This window comes from Abramis brama (genome assembly GCF_963993115.1).
Source record: "Abramis brama genome assembly, chromosome: 18".
NCBI lineage: Eukaryota > Metazoa > Chordata > Actinopteri > Cypriniformes > Leuciscidae > Abramis > Abramis brama.
Window position 1 is genome coordinate 21,347,997 of NC_139980.1, and position 22,736 is coordinate 21,370,732.

Sequence of the window (22,736 nt, forward strand, 5' to 3'; positions counted from 1 at the left end):
AAGACATAACTGGCTGTGTTTACGTTAATTTTGCACAAGTATATTAAACCACTTACACGGAGTCGCACAGCCGCATGCGCGAGCAGTCTACACAAACAAAGCGCGCGTGTCAGCATTTGAAATTGAAAGCAGCCTTCTGTTAGTCAGGCTCATATTTTAAATATACAAGTCCACTGCATTCCAAACCACATAAATGATGACTTCGTAGAGCATTTGTAAGGAAAATACCGAAAGGCGAGACAGCACGCTTCAAGTGTAACGTAACATCAAACAAAGCGCGTGTCTCTCACAGCGCATCCTGTGCAATGAAGCCTGTGAATGTCCTTGTAATTCGCTTCAACCTTTCCGAATTTATGAAAGATTATTTTACGGAAAGTTTGATTGGTGTATGTATGTGTGTGAGGAATTGGAAGAAAGCAGATTACGGGTGTTTCTAAAGCAAACTCAGCGTCATCGCATATCTGGTTAAAAACTAAGCTCAGAATCGATTCTGAAATTCTCAGAATCAATCCAGAATCGTTGGAGAGAGAATCGCGATGCATCGATGGATCGATTTTTTTTCCCACCCCTACTAAAAACACACTCAAAAACTGATTTTGCACGGGCATTTTGCACTAGCACTTAGAAGGTTGTGGTATACATAAACACTCAGTCAGCTACACTGTTTACTTCTGAATATTATAGTTTATTCACAGCCATCATTTGTAGTAACCTAGCCCGCTCCCTGAATTCAATGCGTTCACAGTCTCTTTCACGGGCACCAAACCAACAATTAATAAAAACACACACAAACACTGATTTTGCACAGGCATTTTGCACTAGTCTATCTATAAATTACAGAAACGTCTGTCTGTCTGTATGTCCGTCTGTCTGTCTGTCTGTGTGTTAACCACATATCTCTCGAACCGTTAGTGTTTGGATGAGAAATGCAAAAGATATCGTTAAAAATACCAGTTAAAGAAGCACTTAAGAAGGTTGTGGTTTAAAAATAAACATTCTGACATTAGAGGGTTGTATCGGTCAAAGAAGCCCCAAGAAGGTTGTGGTTTAAAAATAAACATTCTGATATAAACACTCTGTCAGCTACACTGTTTACATCTGAATATTATATTTTATTCACGGCCATCATTTGTAGTAAGTACCCTATTCACAAACTGTTTGCTCAAGCGTAGCATTTTTTCAGAGTTCACTGTGTAGCCTATCTATCTATAAATCACGGGAACGTCTTTACATTGTGTGTGTGTGTGTGTTATTCGCATATCTCTCGAACCGTTAGTCCGATGGATTTCAAACTTGACAGGTGTCTCGCTACGGGCATGAGTAAGTGCAGTGCCAAGTTTGACGTTGTTTGGATGAGAAATGCAAAATATATCGGTCAAAGAAGCCCCAAGAAGGTTGTGGTTTAAAAATAAACATTCTGATATAAACACTCTGTCAGCTACACTGTTTACTTCTGAATATTATATTTTATTCACGGCCATCATTTGTAGTAAGTAACCTATTCACAAACTGTTTGCTTTTTTCGGAGTTCACTGTGTAGCCTATCTATCTATAAATTACGGGAACGTCTTTTCATTGTGTGTGTGTGTGTGTGTGTGTGTGTGTGTGTGTGTGTGTGTGTGTGTGTGTGTGTGTGTGTGTGTGTGTGTTATTCGCATATCTCTCGAACCGTTAGTCCGATGGATTTCAAACTTGACAGGTGTCTCACTACCGTGCAGTGCCAAGTTTGACGTTGTTTGGATGAGAAATGCAAAAGATATCGGTAAATATATATCGGTAAAAGAAGCACACTCTGGCTTTTGACCCTCACAGAGAGGGTCGGAGAAAGCAGTGGAGCTTAAGTAGCTTGGAGTTCCCTGTGTATCCTGCTCACTGAATCGTGTAGTTCAATGTTCCACATTTATTGTATGTCATTATGTCAGTATCAGTATTTGCTTTCTACCATGCACAAATAAAAATGTCACTGAACTTTTGCTGTGCAATTGTAACAATCAGCACTCAAACACACCAAACCAACAATTACTAAAAACACACACAAAAACTGATTTTGCACGGGTATTTTGCACTAGTTTTCTTTAAAAAGAACGAAATGCAATGCTGTATTGTGAATACATACATTCATCTATATTCACAATATAGCATCACATTTTGTACTTTAAAAAGAATATTCACGACAGACAGACAGACAGACAGATAGGAAAATACAATATCCTAATTATTATTTGATTATTTAAATATACTGGTTAAAAATAGGAAGATAGACGCACTATACTTAAAATGGTTTTCTGTCTTATATTGTATCTCAAAATGATGGATGTAATTTTCAAAATGTGGAAATAAGCGGAAATAAGTTAATACAGCTTCTTATTTACATGAGGTAAACATAAAGCTGCTTGGTTTATTTTTTTAATGTACATAATTGCTGTCATAATAACGGCCCATTTCAAATGTTTACATTCTTTTCTTCTCTTTCTTCTTTGAGCGGTGATGAAATAATGTTCTTGTAAATACTTTCCAGCATTTCAGTAATAATTTTTTTTTTTCAATACCTTATGACCCCATGAGAAACAATCAGTGTCTGAATAAGGCTAAAATTCAGAGCATTGAAACATACACAAAGATATTTTTAATAAACACTGCTCCTTTATATTGTAATTGCTCCTGCTTTTGCCCCTCCCTGGTTTTCTGTATCTTCTGGCATGATCCGGTGATATTTCTGAAATTTCTAACGTGGAGACGTAATCTAACAAATTGAGTATTAGATTTAAGTATTTAAGTGCAAAAAGAAACTGACTATACAGTTCTAAAATGTATTATTAATAAATTAAAACTATAACATGACACAATTAGACTCAGATGTACAGTCATACCTGCTCTTCAGCTTGAGCGGAGTCTCGGAAACGCACTGCAACAGATCTAGAGCGTCTTCTGTTACCTGTGCCCGCACTCCCATAATCTCTCAAAGGGGACGTGGGGAGGTAGCGCCTCCTATCTACAGGGCAAGAGAAACATATCTGGAACTATTGTGTAGCACACTGTGTAGTGCATACTATATTTTTAAGTAGTATGTGCAATGCTAAGATTTTTCACAGCAGTATGCAACAATTACACTACCATTCAAATCTCTTTGAAAAAAGATTATTATGTTCACCAAGCATTTATTTGATAAAATAAACATAAAAATATAAAAAAATATGTCATTTGAATTTTATGTTGCAAAAAAAAATAGTAATAATAATAATAATAATAATAATAATATATATATAGTACTGTGCAAAAGTCGTAGGTATGTTAATACCCACCCCCCCAAAAAAATGGTTTTAAGTCAGTTATTTATATATTTTGCTATAGTGCGTCAATAGGAAATGTCAGTTTACATTTCCAAACATTCTTTTTGCCATTAATTGCAATAATCCAGTGAGATTTCTGTATGCACAAGGAGTCTGACAGCAGCCGGTATGATCTGATCTCACCATCATCGAGTCCGTCTGTGATTACATGAAGAAACAGAAAAAACTGAGATAGACTAAATCCAGAAGAACTGCAGGAACGTCTCCAAGATGCTTGAAGAAACCTTCCTGCAAAGCTACCTGAAAAACTATGAACATGCCTAAGACTTTTGCACAGTACTGTATATATATATATATATATATATATAATTTTTTATTTATTTATTTTATTCTGTGAAAGCAAAGCTTCAGTGTTACATGATCCTTAAGAAATCATTTATATATCCTGATACATTTCTTATTATTATTATTATCAGAAGATAATGGCCCCATTGAATCAGGGGGCCCCATCAAATACACAGAAGCCTTTATAAATCATAACCTACTCATTTTTTAATCATGTTTTGTTTGATCAGGATTTCACCATTAAAGTTTTAACATTATTATTACATTTTAATTATTAATTAATAATAATTTGTAATAATAATTATTACAACATTATTATTACATCTGCACGAATGTAAATCTAACCCATTATGGATTAGAGTGGACTATTCCATTAGTATTGCAGGTGCGCAAGCAAAGTTTAGAGCTACAACAAGCGCAAGCTCATTAACAGCAAAGCTTTGATTATAAAATTAAGATACATTTAGCTCTGATACAAATTTCTAAAATTAATCATACCATTGATATTACCCCGCTCATTCTTAGACGTACATTTATTGGATGCAGGGAGCAAGAACATAATGTGTCTAAAATGCTGTGCACAGTTCAGTGGAATGATTAAGTTTGCCATAACTTAATGTTGTTAAACTGAATGTATAAAGTAAATTGTTTGCTGAAATAATCACAACAATAACGACGACAAAGTTGTTGCGGTGTGCTGTTGTCTATCAATCAGCATCGCGTGAAAGTTGTGTTCGTTACTATAGCAACTATGCTTCAGAGGTGTGTTATAAAATGTTTGGCATAAATAAATATAGTTATTAGGAATAATGCACTTGTTTTCCATCACCAGTAAAGAGTATAATACTGTGCTTCATATATTAGCATTAACACACTATTAATAAAATGTATAGACAAGCTTCCACTCATTTCATGAAGCAAGTCCTAGCCTGTGCTGCACCTGAGGCGCTGGCGTCTTCCAGGTCACTGGTGTGCAGTGTGGAGAGTGAGGCGCTCCAGCCACCCGTGCTCCTCTTCAGCCGCTGACCCTGCAGATGCTGGATGGACTCCTCTAAGCTCTCCCTCAGCTAAAACACAGGACAAGCTCTCAGAACAACACCCTTATCTGAAATCAGAGACAATCCCATACAACTCTGGGTTGCGATACTCACCGTCACCATGGCTTCAGCTTGGTCGTCTGTGTGTTCCTTATACTGTCCCAACATCTGATCCACTTTGTTTAGATTTCGGCTTGTATCCTGCACAAAAGCATAAGCTTGCATGTCAAAAGAAAAGACCGCAGTGATCCCAGCTGTACACAACAGAGCAGACAATGCATGAAGGCAGCTTACCTGTAGAGTGTTTGCTAAAGTGTCAATTTTGTCTGATATGTCAGATACATGTGTATCCCAAGGAAACCTGCTGTCAGGTCTTATTCGGCTCTCCCTGACCCGCGATCGATGCCCCCTGGGTCTGTCAAAGGTGTCAGATTCACTGGAGGAGTCCATGCTGACATGAGCCAATGCCTGAAAATAAGCAACAGCACTAAACTGAAATCAAAAACCACCTTTCCAATCCTGACACATGCATTATCTGTTTGCCTAGCTAGAAGACGCGTGTAATTACACCTGGCGAGAAAGTATTCAGATTAATTAAAGGTTTAAGGCTGAGGAACACTAGTCTAGTCAATGAAATCGTCTATTTGATGAAAATAAAGACCTTGTAAACACTCGACTTGGCACAGAACTATCGAGCTAACGTTAGTTAGCTTTATGCTTAACTTACAGCCTTTCTTTCCTAAGATGTTACAAAGCCTTGTCCGTTTGTATAATATAATACCGAATCACTCAATTGTAAAACTACAAGAAAAGTACGTCAAACTCCCCCTACCCGTGCGCCCAGAGGTTTGATGGTTATCTTAGGTGATCATTGTAAGGCACCGACATCCTCTGCTATGGCAACTTGAACTGGCCGCCTAACAGGAATACAACAAGCGCTATGAATCATGGGAGTTGTAGTTTTGCCACCCGCGCCGTAACGTTTCCTGTTACGTTTCAGAACTCCTTCATATCAATGAATGTCTAATAGGCTCTGTTCATATATTCTATTCTATTCTATTCTATTCTATTCTATTCTATTCTATATATTTCGCCAACATTTGACTCAATAATACTAACGCTTACTATTCTATAGGCTATTATAATTTACATTTTAAAAATCCTTGCTACGTGTGCTGCGCTGGTCTAGCTGACATTTGCATTTTGTTGCTCTATTGTTGATTTGACTTCTTTTATTGCTCTCTTCATTTGTAAGTCGCTTTGGATAAAAAGAGTCTGCTAAATGATTAAATGTAAATGTAATCATCTATTCTATTCTGTTCTGTTCTGTTCTATTCTATTATACAGTCACAAGGAATGGATAGTGTGCAGTGTTGTTTATTATTTAACATAATTATAATATATAGCCTAATAGTTGTTGTCGTTTTTATTGTTATTGTTATTAGTAGTAGTAGTAGTAGTATATAATAATATGTATTATACACATTATTAATACAGTCTTTAAAATAGTCTGGGGTCCACCGTCCAAACATCCCAAGTGTGCGCCGTAGACGAACGACCCTGATTACGCAGACCTCCGCGAATGAAGATAAAAGAGTTTAGCACTTTAGAAAATTCAGCTTCATTTGCTGCTATTATTCAGATAGGGCCTATCCGGAAAGAGCCATAGTGATGATGTAATGTAATAATATACATCTCTGATTTGTTTTACTTATTTGGAATACAGTGGAATACAATAACTAATTTTTTTTATTTTTTTATTCATAATATAGGCTGTCAATATTTTTTTTTTTCATTCATTATTTCATTGAATAATTATTTTTGGAATAGGCACTAACAGATAGCCTAACTAATGCTAACCTGAGGTAGTTTTGTAATCTGCTTAAAATGATTTCAAATTGACTGAGACACTGTAGTCCAGGCAAAGTAACTTGTTTTGGAGCCAAAAATAGAATTTCAGCATAGATCATTTTCAGCATAGATCATTTCTATGAGGTGTCCAGAACAACATACTAAAAGTCCTAAAAAATCCTAGTTGAGGAAATATGTTAAATTCTCATCAATCCGAGATGTGTGCCAATAAGGCCAGGCAACAATACACCCCAATGGGGCTATTTTTTTCCTTCACTCCTATCAAAATGAAACACAATGAAAGTACCCATAAAAAGTAAAAAAAAAAAAATTGTATTACAAGTTTCTTTGAAAATTAATTTGAATATGCAAATGAGCTATACACTAATCGAATATACTGGTAAGGCTACCCAAAATACACCCGCATAGGCTTAATTTTCTCCTTTACTCCTACCACAATAAAACTTTACACAATGAAAGTCTACAAGAAAAGTAAAACATTTTGTATTAGAAGTTTCTTTGAAAATGAATTTGAATACGCAAATGAGCAATATACTAATCGAATATGCCCAAAATACACCCTAATGGACTTATTTTTTCCTTTACTCCTATCACAATCAAACCTCACACAGTGAAAGTATACATGAAAAGTAACATTTTTGTTTTACAAGTTTCTTTGAAAAATCTATTTTAAATATGCAAATGAGCTCAACACTAGGCCTAATAGAAACCATAAAGTCACAAGTAGAAAAAACAGGGGCCAAATAACTAACACATTCATGTCCATTCAGTAAGTTAACCTATGCATAAACACGATAAATTTGAAGTCACTTGCCACACTTACCTGGGTCACTTGCCACAAAAAGACTTATATTGACCTTAAGAATTGATTGCACAATCTTGCCTCCAGTTGCTTTCTAAATTATTATTTTTTTTTATTTTATTTTTTGTGAACAAGCCTTACCTAATGACATTCCCCCACAGATAACATCAGAAGAAAGTCAGAATAGCCATCTTAGTCATTAGTAACGTGGTGAGATTAAATTTTGGGCTGGTAGATTTACAAATGATTGGTATTGTTGGTAAGAGATTACAGGCAGAAGTCATTCTTACCAACTAAACGATTCACTCTCACACAGAAGACAGATGAAAAACCAGATAGACACACTTTCCAGACATTCCAGCTCTTTAAAATAATTTTGCCAGACACCAAAACTGCTTCTCTTTTTGTAGTTAGCAAGTATTTCAGACCAGGCGGGCCACACATCAGACTTCCACCGTTTGTAAAGTAGCTTTTCAGTGTTATGAGAAGCTAGCAACAGCCAGAGATGGGCAGTATTTTAATTACATGTATTTGAAATACGTATTTAATTACTTTTGAGTATTTTGTAATTTGTATTTTCCTTAACAAAAATAAATGAAATGTAATTTGTAATTAAATACTTTGAGAGACTGTATTTTTGTATTTAAAATACTAGAATACTTTTTTTAAATATATCATTTTATTTAGCATATATTAACTTTCATCACCAGGGATAAAGGGATAGTTCACCCAAAAATGAAAGTTAGCCCATGATTTACTCACCCTGAAGCCATCCTAGGTGTATATGACATTCTTCTTTCAGACAAATACAATCAGAGTTATATTTAAAAATATACTGGCTCTTCCAAGCTTTATAATGGCAGTGAATGGCCGTTTAAGTTTTGAAGTCCATCAAAGCACATCTATCCATCATAAAAGTGCTCCAGAGGCTCTGCGGGGGTTAATAAAGGCTTTCTGAAGTGAAACGATGCGTTTGTGTAAGAAAAATATCCATATTTAAAACTTTATCGACTAAAATACAGCAGATGGCCATACGCATCGATTTACGGCGAAAGAGTAACACATGACCTGACACACAACGTAATGACGAACGTGGAAGCGCAGAGGATCGAGCAAAACAAAACACCAGTCACGAATTAGAAGCCTAAAACAATTTTTTTAAAGAGAATGTGGGAGGAGCTTGAGTTTGTTGCCCAGCCCTGTTTGTTTGAACTGCGAGAGGCAACAAAGCTTACGCTTACTCCTACATCCTACGTCATACATCGCCAAGTGTTACTCTTGTGGCGTATTTTAGTCAATAAAGTTTTAAATACAGATATTTTTCTTATACAAAGGCATCGCTTCGCTTCAGAAGGCCTTTATTAACCCCCGCAGAGCCTCTGGAGCACTTTTATGATGGATAGATGCACTTTTATCATGGATAGATGCACTTTTATCATGGATAGATGCACTTTTATGATGGATAGATGCACTTTGATGGAATTCAAAAAATTTTGCAAAGACATTTTTTAATATAACTCTGATTGTATTCTTCTGAAAGAAGAAAGTCATATACACCAAGGATGGCTTGAGGTTGTGTAAATCATGGGCTAATTTTCATTTTTGGGTGAACTATACGGTGGCCGAGAGAGCTCAACGCGCTGCAACTGAAGAAAACACATGCAAATAGAAAAAACACCCGCAAATTAAGAAAACATCATCATCAGTTTCACAACACATGTGTGCTCCAAATACTCACAACACAACCAAATACAGAAACGCTCTGCAAAAGTTCACAACACAACCAAATACAGAAACGCGCTGCAAAAGTTCACAACACAAACAAATACAGAAACGCGCTGCAAATAGGACAGAACACAACGGAAATGTTTCCGGGGAACCCAATAAGTGACGGACGGACGGCTGGGACGTGCTTATTGCTCGTGAGCTTCTTATACTGTCTATGGCTTTACCTATGCCCTACTCTCTTAAAAGGGCAGACGGCAGAGCCCTTGAATTGGGCACTTTGGAGGGAGCGGGGCACTTGTGTGCCATTATGTTGATGAAGGGAGCAACGAAAGACAACGTAATTTCCTCATTATTTTCACCTGGGGTGTTCCCATGACAACGCAGCGCGTGTCCATCAGCTGAATAGCTGTTCTTACCAGAAATGCAGTATTATTGCTGTTAACATAACTGTTGCAAATAAATATACATTTTATACAACAAAGTTTTTAAAATATGCGTTATATCAGTGTGTGAGTGTCTCAACTTTAAAACTTGCCATCTCATATTTGGACCCTTTTGAAACTTATTTTAACATAACATGACAAAATTTGTACAATGTAACTGATGTATAGATTAATGTCTTTCCCTCATGTTCTTTTTCTCTCTCTTTTTTTCTTTATTTATTTATTTATTTTAGTCTTCAGCTCATTGTTCTTTTTAGTATTCTTATGACATTGAACATATTGTAAATACATTTTGTATATTGTATACAAAGTATTATGTCATAAACGTGTCATCTCTGTATGTTTTGCAAAAAAAATTAATAATAATAAAAGTAGACAGCTGTAAGCACGTCCCAGCCGGGTCCGTCACTTATTGGGTTCCCCGGAAACATTTCCGTTGTGTTCTGTTCTATTTGCAGCGCGTTTCTGTATTTGGTTGTGTTGTGAACTTTTGCAGCGCGTTTCTGTATTTGGTTGTGTTGTGAGTATTTGGAGCACACATGCAGGGGTTAAAGTGGGCCGGAACTGCGTTCCGGCACCTCAGATAAATTAATAAATAAATAGATTCCAATCAAATCAAATTATTCTTATTAAATTCAATGATTCTCATCATTCATCAAATCAAAACTGAATAACTTACCAACCCTGGCCTGCCTTCACAAACACGCTTCCCGACGTTACGTTCTCAGTTTCAGTTCTCCTGTCTGATTTAAGTGCATTTACACCGGTTCACGTCTCCCCTCCCCGCTGAACGCCAGCGATTACAAATGCGTGAAATTCACTCACGGTGGTTGAGCGCACTACAGTTAGTTTTAGGTTCGATATTCGCTGGACATTTGTTTTCCCTTATAATATATTTTAATATTTATTTTTATAGTAAGCTATATATAAATGAGAATGCTTTGACGCGTTTCCACAGCGCTTGATGCCTAAGGGAACGTCTGTCAATTACACCAACTGCGTTAAACGTAGACTATAATTTGTATTATTTAAAATTACTTTAAACATTTAAAAACAGACGTTTTCAAATTCCAAAGCTTGTAGAAGGTTAATATTGGCAATACTGACTTAGGTTACAGCTTTCCTGGTAGCCTTGAGTCAATTAACTTGTCTCAAAACATTATTCATAAAAATATAAATATAAGTTGAGCCTATGTTTACTTTCTTCACTCACACAGACGAAAATGAAAAGACTATCAGTCAAAGTTCAGCTTTAGGAGTGGAAGAAATAGGGCAGCCAGGATAAGAAGACTGAGAGAAAAGAAAGATGAAGATGAGAGCAGGTTGTTGACAAATATCTAATGACAAAGTTTTAAAGCTATTATCTTTTTCTGTTCTTTTTTTTTTTTTTTTTTTTGCCTTCAAAAGCTCTAAATTGCACATTTGTAAGTCCGAGAAATCAAAATTTTCTTAGGGGAGCATGCCCCCGAACCCCCCTAGGCCTACCTACCTCACATTTCAGTCAGTTTTGGACTTCCCATTTTTATGAAAAACAAGGTTATGTTCCATATCATGGTGTTCAGCAATTTCAACATAGTATCATCATCATATCAGTGTAGATGTAGATGGACCAAAATAAAAACATTAAAATAAGTATTAAATAAGTATTGTGCCACAGTGACACTCTTGTCCCAAAAAGTATTGCTATATCACAATACTCAATATGTTGTCCCACGTAAGTCATTTTTCCCTGTTGCACCTACACAAAGTGTTAGGGTTCCCCCACCTGCCAAATCCCACTTTAACCACTGCACACATGTGTTGTGAAACTGATGAAGATGTTTTCTTAATTTGCATGTGTTTTTCTATTTGCATGTGTTTTCTTCAGTTGCAGCGCGTTGAGCTCTCTCGGCCACCGTATAATTGACACTTTGAAACATTTACATATAGCCTATATCATTTACTTTTGTAATTTACATAATTGTCAAAACTTATTTAGGCCTATAGGCTATATTTTGCTCACTTAAGATATATACACATATAATAAAATATAAAATATCACCTATATATATATTAAATAAATTCTTTAGACTACATAATTTCCTGAAAATTATGTTCTTTATGTTGCTTTATTTTTGATAATCCATTGCATATTGTAACTGAAATGAAAATTGACTAGGCCTATTACCCTATTATTAACCTGACTATTCCTATTTGTGATTTTGCGAATTTTTAAGAAGTTCTCCTGTGCGTTTAAATAAGAATAATAGCTGCACGCAATTATTAGTAAACGAGAGACGTTTCTATTATGTCGCATAGAACTATTCAGTTCCCATAGTAACCGCAAGGGCGCCTCAGCGTCCGCCTCACTCGCAGACTCTCTTACTCACTTACTGACTCTCACACTCAAGCAAGTTTTCTTAAAGCAAGAGCTTTAAACTGCTCGTCGGTGTTTGTGTGACTACTTTATGGTCCAAACCGAGTGGAGAGGCTGCAGTTTTCCAGCGGAAGAAAATAAATCTATCCTTTTTCTATCATGGCGACACGTGTGCTGGTAATGTTGATGCTGTCACCTGTGTGTGTGATCGGACATCCGAATGCGTGTCCTCATGGCTGTGAGTGTTCCCAGTGGAAAGCCTTCGCTGTCTCGTGCATGGCCATAGATGTCATTCCAACGTTTCCCTCAATGACAGAAATCTTGTAAGTATTCATTATTTTGTTATTAATTGGTCACTTTATTTATATGTTGCCTACTTGCATTAAAAAGTTCGGCACTGTAGGCCTACTCATTGTGTTCATGTTGTAAAAACTTTTGCTGCTGTTGAGGTGGGAAACGGCTATTATTGGGACAGATTTCGTGGTATGAGTTAAGAGCTGTAATGATTCATTTAAATGTTAGTACATAGTAGTTAAAACTGGTTAAAGTGTGACCATTTAGCCTAATTAATTAGGCCTATTATTATTTTTTATTTGTGCTTGAGGTCATTTGGCGAAGGATATTCACATAATGCAATACATTCAATGATCGTGGGTGTTTTATATTAAATTAATTACAATATTATTGAACAATTTTATTAATTAAAAGTTAGTAGCATACAATTTTAGGCAACATTATAGTTATAGGCTATAATGTAAATGTATTTGGTTAACATTAAAATAGACAATTCAGATAGATAGATAGACTTTTCCTGCTTTCTGCTTCAGGGGTTCCCTGACGCTACATCAGCCCCCAGACTGTTTATTGTTAATTGTGTGAGCCCCCCTCTGTGAATTCACAGTCCGGAGTCTCATCAGCTCTGATCAGCTCTCTCTCTAGTCTGCGCTGAGGCATCAGCAAGTGAGGTCTTGGGAGGTTGAGTTTGAGAAACCAGAAGTAAATTCAGACCTCTTACTCTCAGCTCAGTAAATCTACACCAGTTACACAGAAATGAACTGCCATTCCACCCAGTCAGCCACATGCTATGATTTTTTTATTTATTTTTTTTCACCTTGTAGACATTTTCACCTGTATTATGTCTTGAGACTTATAGTGAACACTCATAGTGGACTAATGCTGATCTTCACTCACTTAATTTAGAACTAGTATTTAGTACTAGTAACATTGATTATTACCATCTAATAGTTCTAAAAAATGTCCATGTGTTGAGTGTATTTTGGGGTTATTACTGAAAAAAACTATGTGTCAAAAAATTATTAGCAGTTAGCTATACAGTTTGAAGATATTTAAAGTTTATTCAATTTGATTCTACTTCTTTACATTCAAATTGGAATCAGCTACAATTCTGCATCCGGTTTAAACCTCAGCTCAAATTAATGGCAGCCCTATTGTAAAATTATACTGATCTTTATCATTAACATATAGTATAGCACATTCAAACAAGACCTTCAGTCATATTAATTAGGATTTTGTCTAAACATTTTGCTGGACAGAGAACCGTAGGGAATCAAAACCTAATTGCTATGCGTTTAAACAAAACATCTAATTTGGCTTTTGTTGTACAAACAATTGTTGTACAACAAACAGCAGTGTTGTCTTCAGTGTTGGATTAAACCTAAGTAATGATACATTTGGGATTTTTAACATTCTTAAGCCCTATTCGCACGGGATTAGTATTACCTAGGGACCTCCGGTAATTTGTAATAATCGCAGAGGTCGTCTGTGATTTTTATCCCGTGCGATCTGCCATGTCTGTAAAAATGTCTGTAAAAATTCCCCCGAAAATTCCCTACCGTATTTCGGCCAACACAGGGGTCCTCTGATAATACCAGTCCCGTGCGAATCCCCATGTCTGTGATTTGGGCTGTTTTTCTGTGAGCCTATCATTTCCTAAATAACGTAACCATTATGGGCCGTTTAACAGTCCATTTTACGTCTGTATTAAAACTATATTAACAATAAAATATCTCGATATGCTCTACTCCAATCCGATTATAGTTTTTCTCCAAAAAAACTATGAAGTGCTGCAAAAGAGAAAACAAACTACAGTAAAGACGTGATCCGGAAGCTCAACTCGGACCGTTGTCATGGAAACGTCAAATTAAGCATTATGGCGCAACATGGAAGCTCTTTTGGAAAGTTAGACGCTTTTTGTGGTAGTGTAACTTAGTAGTCTGTATCGTGGAGCATTTATTTGTCTCACACGGCCTCTAAAGACGTCTATCCTGTAAATATCTCAAGAAATCAAAGTGCGAAAGAGTAAAAATTATATAAAATGAAATAAACCAAATAAAATGATTAGAAAAACAAGCCTATCGCGACGTTTCTGTATTTATAATACCTTCTTCAGGCAGGCTTGTTGTAAATATGGACAAAGAATAAAAGAAAAAGAAGATATATTATATATTTATACAATAATATTATATTCTATAATATATATAATATATTTCTCTAATAAATTGGTTTTAAATAAGTTCTTTTTTTGAATTGCAATACTGCAGCGCGATCTTCGTTTCAGCACGTTCAGCTAGTGAAGTGTGAATGGGTGGGCGCCACTGATCTATATAATGAGTCATTCTATAGATCAGTGGTGGGCGCACGCTGTAAAGTCCGTAAACTCGAGGGAATTACGGACATTTATTTGCCCGTGTGAATGAGCCACCAAAAACACAGACATCAGGGGGTAATTTCTTAATTACAGAGGTCCAGGGGTAATACTAATCCCGTGCGAATAGGGCTTTAGACAATAAATAAGCCTTGATGTAACCTGTGTAGATTCAACATTACCATTTAGCCTGTACGAGCAAAGCCTAATATGTAAAAAAAAAAAAAAAAAAAAAGGTATAATAATCTTATATCCTCCAAATTTACAGTTTTTCTCAGTTGCTTTGGTACATTTCACAATTGGCATTCTCAAAACTTGTTTAACCTCCAAATCTTCTCGTCACTTGTGCACATCTATTGTGCACATGCTATGAAATTGATAGGGCAGAGAGACCATCTTAACATTTAGTCTCTTTATGAACAATGCACACGGAAGAAAGCCAGAAGGATTTTGAGTGATCCGTCCCATGCACTCCATTCTTGTTATGAACTGCTACCCTCGACAAGAAGATACAGAATTCCTCAATGTAAATTGAACAGGTGTAAAAATTTGTTTGTGCCAGTATTAATTAAACGGTTACAGTTTTTACAATTCCTAACAAGCTGTAAAAAGTTTAACTATTATTTACTAAATTTTTTTGGTGAAACATTTTTACACTCCAAAAAATTGAGTAAATTTTAAAGCTGTGAAATCGACGACTGCGAAAGCCCGCCCGCACTTACAATTGATTGGTTGGGTCCTTACATGCGCTTCGTGAGGCACACTAGCACACACACGCAAGGTCTCTCGATCCCTCTCTCTTCACGTTCTTCTCCCGGTAGACAATCCACAGCTAGATCAATGAGTATAGAAGCCCTATGATTACAACGAACGACCATCATTTGAAGTGTCACACAGTTCTGAAATTATCGTAGCCTACATCGTACAGAGGTCAAAATTATCGTACAAATACAATAATTATCGTACGTCTGGCAACACGGTGGAGATTGGAGAGTTCAAACAGCCTGCGCTCAACCAACCGTCGAGTTGTCGTCATGTCAGAGGGTGGGAGAGGGGTGCATTGTTTTAATTGAGTAAACTTACTCAATTTCTTAAGAGTGTGTTAAATATATTAATAATATTGATTTTAATTAAGTAATATTTTTGTTTCTTGAAACGCATCAGTTTAATTCAACATTCTCAAATATTTTGATAGAAATCTCGCAAATATATTAAGTGTATTATAAAGAAATAATTGGTTAGTCAAATACTAAATCATTTTATTGAAAAAAACTTAAATATCTATCTATAAATTACAGAAACGTCTGTCTGTCTGTGTGTCTGTCTGTCTGTCTGTCTGTGTGTGTGTGTGTCTGTTAACCACATATCTCTCGAACCGTTAGTCTGATGGATTTCAAACTTGACAGGTGTCTTGCCACGGGCACGAGTAAGTGCAGTGCCAAGTTTGACGTTGTTTGGATGAGAAATGCTAAAGATATCGTTAAATATATCATTTTTAAAAGGTTGTGGTTTAAAAATAAACATTCTGACATTAGAGGGTTGTTTCGGTCAAAGAAGCCCCAAGAAGGTTGTGGTTTAAAAATAAACATTCTGACATAAACACTCAGTCAGCTACACTGTTTACTTCTGAATATTATAGTTTGGTTCCAGAACGTGAAAAATCCATTTTGATTAATTTGAGTAAAAATGTGTTTTCTTTACCAAGAAAGTGGCAAGATGAAAAACACTATTTTCTGTTTCAAACTTTCACATAGCATCTTTAGGTTATAATATCATAAAAAATTCAAATCCAGATTTGGATTTTCAAAGATCTATTATAAAAACAGATTATTTTTCCCCAAAAATGCAATAAATTCATGACACTTTTTTTTCAAAATGCTATCATATTGAAACTGTTGAAATCAGCCATCACTAAGAAATATCTCCTGAACTTTTTTGACGGCGATCAGCTCACAAAAACTGATTTTGCACGGGCACTTTGCACTGCTCCCTGAATCGATGCGCTTATTCATTTGTGGATGTTAACTGAATCTGTAAGTCAGCTATGCTGTTTACTTCTGAATATTATATTTCATTCTGGTGCGCTTAAAGTTATCGCTACTGTGTAATAGTAGCCTATGCTATTCACCCAGTGGCGGAACTAGAGTTTTATACATGGGGTGGCCAGGGGGTGGCCACTGCTACTTGCGGGGGTACACACACACACACACACACACGCACACACACACACAATGGAAAAGCTTATGGAAGGAATTGGGTCACTCTGTTTGTGTCTATAATGTTGAACATCCAAAATATTTGCAGAAAACAAAGCTGAAGCACCAAGAAGATAAGATACCGTAGAATGTGTCTGTTATGAACTGCTGCATTTATTTACAAAAAAACCCTAACATTTACAACAAAAAAAATTTTTTAATTAGATATAGCAGGCATCAAGCAGACATTGAAAAATTTAAACAATTTTATTGCCCATCAATATAAAATCTTATCCTAGGAAGATTTAATACAACATAATTATTTCATTATAATAATTTATAATTATTCTTTCTAATTCTAATTATTTAATTTATAATTTTTTTTGTGTTCATTTTTTGGTGAACTATCCTTTTAATCTGGCAAAATCTTCTCAACTTAAATTCCTGAATTTGGTATGTGATTGACTGCCTGTGTCTGGTAGATGCTCTGAACTGTTGCTGGTCCTGAAGTCTGACCACACTGACTCTGACTAGCCAGTGGTGATGCAAGGGCTGGGGTCTGTTTGCATCTGATCTGCCTGTTAGTCCAGTCATTTTAAGCCAAAATGGGGGTCAACCTTGAACAAATTGCAACAGAAGCAAACTCAACTGATTTTGAATCCTCAATATGTCCTAAGTAAGGAAAAACAAGTCCCGAAGAATCCCATTAGGGGAAAGTTTCAAAAAAGACCCAAATATATCCTATTCATACACCTATTCATTCTTTTTCTTACGTGAATAGGGTAAAAATTTTAACCTTTAGATATCACCATGAAAATTACTGAGTTGATTACTTGCATCAAGACAAACAAAAAATGTATTACAAGTTTTTTTTTTAATTGTTTGTTAACATGGACAAATGGTGCATAATCTAATTATGTATGTGCTAATTTGCACAACAGATCTAAACATTGGGTATAGCCAGGTGAAAATGTCTGGTTGAATCTTGTTATAACTGTAAGATACTTAATGTTAAGGTCTGAATGTAACTCATTTAGGCTACCCATGAGCATTAATACATAGAGGCAGGAAGAAGTACTTTAGAAACCAGCCTTTATTCATTTTTAAGAGACGGGGTTTGGGGCTGGGTCCGTGGGACTGTTTCTGGGGGACGAGTCTGAAGGAAGAACAGGAGACAATGGTAAGGAAAATGCTGAAGACTAAAGGTAAAATAAAAAGTGAATCCCCAGAAACAGTTTTCAAAACTTTCCCCTAATGGGATTCTTCTGGACTTTTTTTCCTTACTCAGGACATATGAGGATACAAAATTATTTGAGTTTGCTTCTGTTGCAATTTGTTAAACCTTTTTTCATAAAATGACTGGACTATGTTTGTGCTTATTAAAAAGAACTCTTAAAGCCTATCTCTCCCTTTCTTTTTAATTGACCCTGTTCAAAAATATGCCAAATTTAAAATATGATTCCAATTATATTCTAATCATCATCCAATTACCAACATTTTTATCTTAACTCTTTCCAGTAAAAAAAATGTATTGTATGAATATCTGAACATACCAAAAGAAAGAACAGACCCTGTGCTTTAAAAAAATAAAAAATCTGTTTTATTCTAGCTTTGTGCGTCTCTTTTATCACCACTTGAATGTTAGCAAGTTTCATAAAAAGCAACATGAGCAAAAAGCTGAGAAAATCGTATTTTTATCAAAGACTACATCTAGATCAGATTTAATGATGACCAAAACACAGTAGAACGAGTCCATCAACACCCTACACCCATAAAGCTTCACAGTCCTAGTGATCGCATTATGATATCGCTTGTTTCTGCTCTTCTTTGCCTGCGTTTTGATCTCCTATCCTCACATTAGCTAGAACATTTGTATACAACGTACACACGGCAAGGTAGCCTACTGTATGCGTGTATTAGGCCGAATGTGTTCGGAGCACACCCCCCTGATGCTAAACCTTAAAAACTTACTTCAAATAGGCTATGATGTTTTCTTATTCGGTGAAGTTCGGTATCTTGCAACTATCTCTCGTCCTCTGCTCGTCCGTTTGAAAACTGCGCGCGCGCCGCGCTGCCGGCGAACGTAATTTTTTTTTTTTTTTTTTTTTTAATCAGCATCAGCAACTGCCAGTAGCAAATACAATTTTGGGGTGGCCAATCGCATGTCAGGGGTGTCCAGTGCCACCCCGGACCCCCCTCTGGCTCCGCCACTGTTCAGAGGTGAAACTGGAAGAACAGTATGTTATTCAACCTAATTTTAATAGGCTACCTGACTTTACAAACATGTGACATATTAAATAACTAAAGCATCCAGTGTCTAGCAGTGCAGCAGCATTTTTGGCTGAGGGAATTCCTGGACGGACTTCAGAGCCAGTCACTTCCGAAAATCCAAGGGCCTTCATAAAATGTAAGAGGTTTACATGTGTTATTTTTTATATAGGCTATTTTTGATATTTCCATTTATTTTACTTTGGGTTATTTTTGTTGGTCCCAATAGATTCTGATGGTAATATCTGTCTTTTGGAGCCTCCTGTCCTAACAGAACCCCAGGCAGTTGTAAGTCGCCTACTCAATACACCAGAAATTATGACAAATAGTGTTATAAAGTGTACTCAACCAAATGCTCATCACATGGGGATAAAGAGTTTCTGCTGCCACAGAGAGGTGAAGTAGCCTATAGAATCTAAGTTTAAATCTAAGTATAAACGGGTATTCTTATCTCTACCTTATCTCTAAAAGATTAATTTTATCAATAAAAATGTACTGAAAGACTGAATGAGGTGTTTAAACACCACTTCCACTTTAAAAAGGGGAGGAGACCGAAAGAAACTGGGTTTACTGAAGAAAACCTGCTCCCGACCAGGTTAGGTTCACAGAGTAAGTTACCATGGTAACTGACTCTGAGTATAAGTTACCTCTCTTTCTGAAACAGGCTTGACTTACTCTGCTTTCTTAGGTTTAACATACCTCCCATTCTGAAACAGAAAACTCAGAGTTTCCCTCATTTCAGGGTTAACATACTCAGAGTTTTCACTTAACCTCCTTTCTGAAACAGGCCCCTGGTCAAAGAATTTCATCAACATCACAGCATATATATTTTCACGAGTCATGCATCGTGGGGAAAAAGCAGTGAATGCTGGATCCATCCTTGTTGTCCAGGGACATTGACTGTGGCACGATGTTTATATTGAGCTGAACTCTCTGTCCAGCTTCTCTCAAAGAAAGATCCATAATTTATAATAATAGTAATAAACTTTATTTTATTTAGCCCCTTAGCAGCTTCTCAAGGCACTTTACACAATAAAAATACAAAGAGAGAGAAAAATGTATTAATTAAAATAAAAAAATACACAGAAATACAAAGCGTACAAAAAACAAGAGAACACTCTGTAATTCAAAATAATTAAAACCATCAAGAAAAAGCTAACCTAAAAAAAAGTTTTTAGGTTGGATTTAAAAATGCTTCGATTTTTTGCATCTTTAATATGAGAAGGAAGTGCGTTCCAGAGTCTAGGAGCAAAGGATGAGAAAGTCCTGTCCCCTACAGATCGCAAACGTGTTTGTGGAACAGCCAAAACACCTGCTTGAGAGGAGCGCAAATGACGCTTAGGAAATTATACAGTTAAAAGCGCAGGCAAATACTGTGGGGCCAGACCATGCAGTGCCTTATACAGTATGTGTGCATAAGGATTGTAAAATCAACGCAGAACCTGATCGGGAGCCAGTGCAAGGACTTCAGTATTGAAGAAATGTGTTCATTTCTTCTGACTTCAGTCAGGATCCTAGCAACAGCATTTTGCACACATTTCAGTTTGTTGAGTGTGGTTTTAGGAACCCCAACAAGAAGTGCATTGCAGTAGTCAATGCGGGAAAAAACGAAAGTATTGATAAGCCTTTCAGTCACAGGAAAAGATAGCATAGGCGAAGTCTAGCAATATTTCTGAGATGAAAAAAGGAATTCTTAACAGTATAATGCACATGCGGGTCAAAAGACAAATTCGAATATAACAAATAAAACTACATTTTTTAATTTAGTTTAGAATCCAAAACAGAGTCATCTACGTTTAACATTAGTGAACCAGCTTTACGAAGCTGATGAGGAGAGCCAATAAGAAAGACCTCTGTCTTATCACTATTAAGACACAAAATGTTTTGGGTCATCCATATTTTTATCTCAGAAATACAATGTGAAGGCTTGGCTCTCACTATAGTGCGCCTTGAAAATCAGGAGCATGGCAACCTCATTCAGAGTCCAACTTCTTCTGTTATTCCGCTGGGCCTGCATGCGACCACTCCAGCTCTGGTTGAGAGGCCTTGTCACACCCCATGTAAATAACACTGTCATTGTTAACTTTTTTTAAAACTTGTTTTTTGTCATTTATACACTCACAGACATCAACAATCAGCATTTGTGATCAGCACAACAATGGTGACATGCTTCATGCTAGCACACAAAACATATTCATGGCTCCCAGCATGCATCGTGGCATGTATAAATTATGCAGCTGAATTATTTTTTGATTGTCAGAGGTTGAGGTTTGTATGATGAGTGTTGATGTCTAAGTGTGTCTCAACATTTTAACTTGCACATAGTTTTGGACAATCTTACACAAATCACTTCAGTGTTACAAATGATGTTTATCAAATCGTTTGCCTTTATAACTTAATGCTAAAAAAAATTCCAATTCTAAAAATTAGCAAAACTACATACAAAGCAGTTGTTTATTACCACTTTAATGCAGTCACATGACCAGTGATGCAGTCATGTTGATCTGCTTTATCAATGCAGAAATGTTTTCTGAAAACACCTGCAATGCCTGTAAAAATGTAACAAGCGTCAGGGGTCAAGAGTCCAACTAAAGTAAACGCTGATCACCATGATTGTAACGTCAAATTAAACAATAAATCATTAACATCTAAACCTCTGTTAGTTCTCAATAAGAACTTCTGTAGACGTCTGACAGAAATAGTCAATCTGGTTAGTAATAAGTGAAGATGGTAATGCTGTTTGTGGAGTTGTTTAATCCTCCTCTGCTGAGATCTTCAGAGATTTAACTTAAGTGTTTTATCTTCAGTTGATATCCTCTAAGGCTGTGGCTGAAGAAAGTTGTAGTTTGTGTTCTTATTTCTCTTTATTTCAGTGCTTGTTCACTGCATGTGTTTGAATGATTGAAAGAACATCATACTAACCTTCAAATAACATTCTATTAACATTCAGGAAACTGGACATTTTTATGTTCTTGGAATGTTACAAATCAACGTTCCTAGAATATTTATTTTTTAATCAAAATTAAGTTGAAAGAACATTTGAGGAACACCATACCTTCTAAAACATGTTCCTCTAACATCAAGACATTTTTTACGTTCCCAGAACCAACACTGAATATTTGAAGAACGTTCTTATAACAAAAATCTGTTAGCTGGGTAGTGCCTATTTTTTGATAATTCAGTAAATTAAATAGCCTACTTTACAGATGAAACTCTTCATCTCATTTGATTCTTTTTTTTTTTCTTTTTTTCTGATGGATGCAATTCATACGGAGCCCCCCTAGTCCCACTTTGTCAAAAAAAAAAATTATAACTATCTTGTGGCCTCAAGATAGTAACTCGTGGCCTCAAGATACTATCTCGTGGCCTCAAGATAGTAACTCGTGGCCTCAAGATAGTAACTCGTGGCCTCAAGATAGGCCACGAGTTACTATCTTGAGGCCACGAGTTACTATCTTGAGGCCACGAGATAGTATCTTGAGGCCACGAGTTACTATCTTGAGGCCACGAGAATTTTTTTTGACAAAGTGGGACTGGGGGGCTCCGTAAATTCAAAAGTTAAGATAAGATTGTTTAAAATATTGTAATGGTCTTTTATAAAAGTTCTGCCTAAGAACACCCCTTAGGGTAAATGTAGTCCTTTTCCCCCCTTTTTTTCTACAATACATGCTCCTATCTAGCTTAGTATGCAGAGACAGCTGTAAGTAAGCCATTCTTAGCTTGATTTCTATTAAA

At 36.2% G+C, this 22,736-nt stretch overlaps 2 protein-coding genes across 10 annotated transcripts in view; one reads left to right on the forward strand and one right to left on the reverse strand.

Moving 5' to 3' along the window:
* Positions 1 to 5,612, reverse strand: part of cep128 (centrosomal protein 128) — a 135,974-nt gene extending 130,362 nt beyond the window's left edge. For 6 of the 7 annotated variants that reach the window (XR_014603394.1, XR_014603395.1, XR_014603396.1 and 3 more), the window contains exons 1-5: positions 5,505 to 5,612; positions 4,967 to 5,140; positions 4,787 to 4,873; positions 4,576 to 4,702; positions 2,871 to 2,992 (exon numbers count right to left, since the gene is read on the reverse strand). Coding sequence is in view for 4 of the 7 variants with exons in the window: in XM_084091107.1 (XP_083947233.1) it covers positions 2,871 to 2,992; positions 4,576 to 4,702; positions 4,787 to 4,873; positions 4,967 to 5,122 (492 nt within the window). In the remaining 3 variants the exon portion in view is untranslated. Of the gene's footprint in view, positions 1 to 2,870; positions 2,993 to 4,575; positions 4,703 to 4,786; positions 4,874 to 4,966; positions 5,160 to 5,504 lie in introns of all 7 variants that reach the window. The other variant, XM_084091105.1, reaches the window with a different exon arrangement.
* A 6,289-nt stretch (positions 5,613 to 11,901) lies between these two features.
* Positions 11,902 to 22,736, forward strand: part of tshr (thyroid stimulating hormone receptor) — a 66,159-nt gene continuing 55,324 nt past the window's right edge. For all 3 annotated transcript variants that reach the window (XM_084091780.1, XM_084091781.1, XM_084091782.1), the window contains exon 1: positions 11,902 to 12,196. In XM_084091780.1, the coding sequence (XP_083947906.1) occupies positions 12,033 to 12,196 (164 nt within the window). In that variant the 5' untranslated portion in view covers positions 11,902 to 12,032. The remainder of the gene's footprint in view (positions 12,197 to 22,736) is intronic.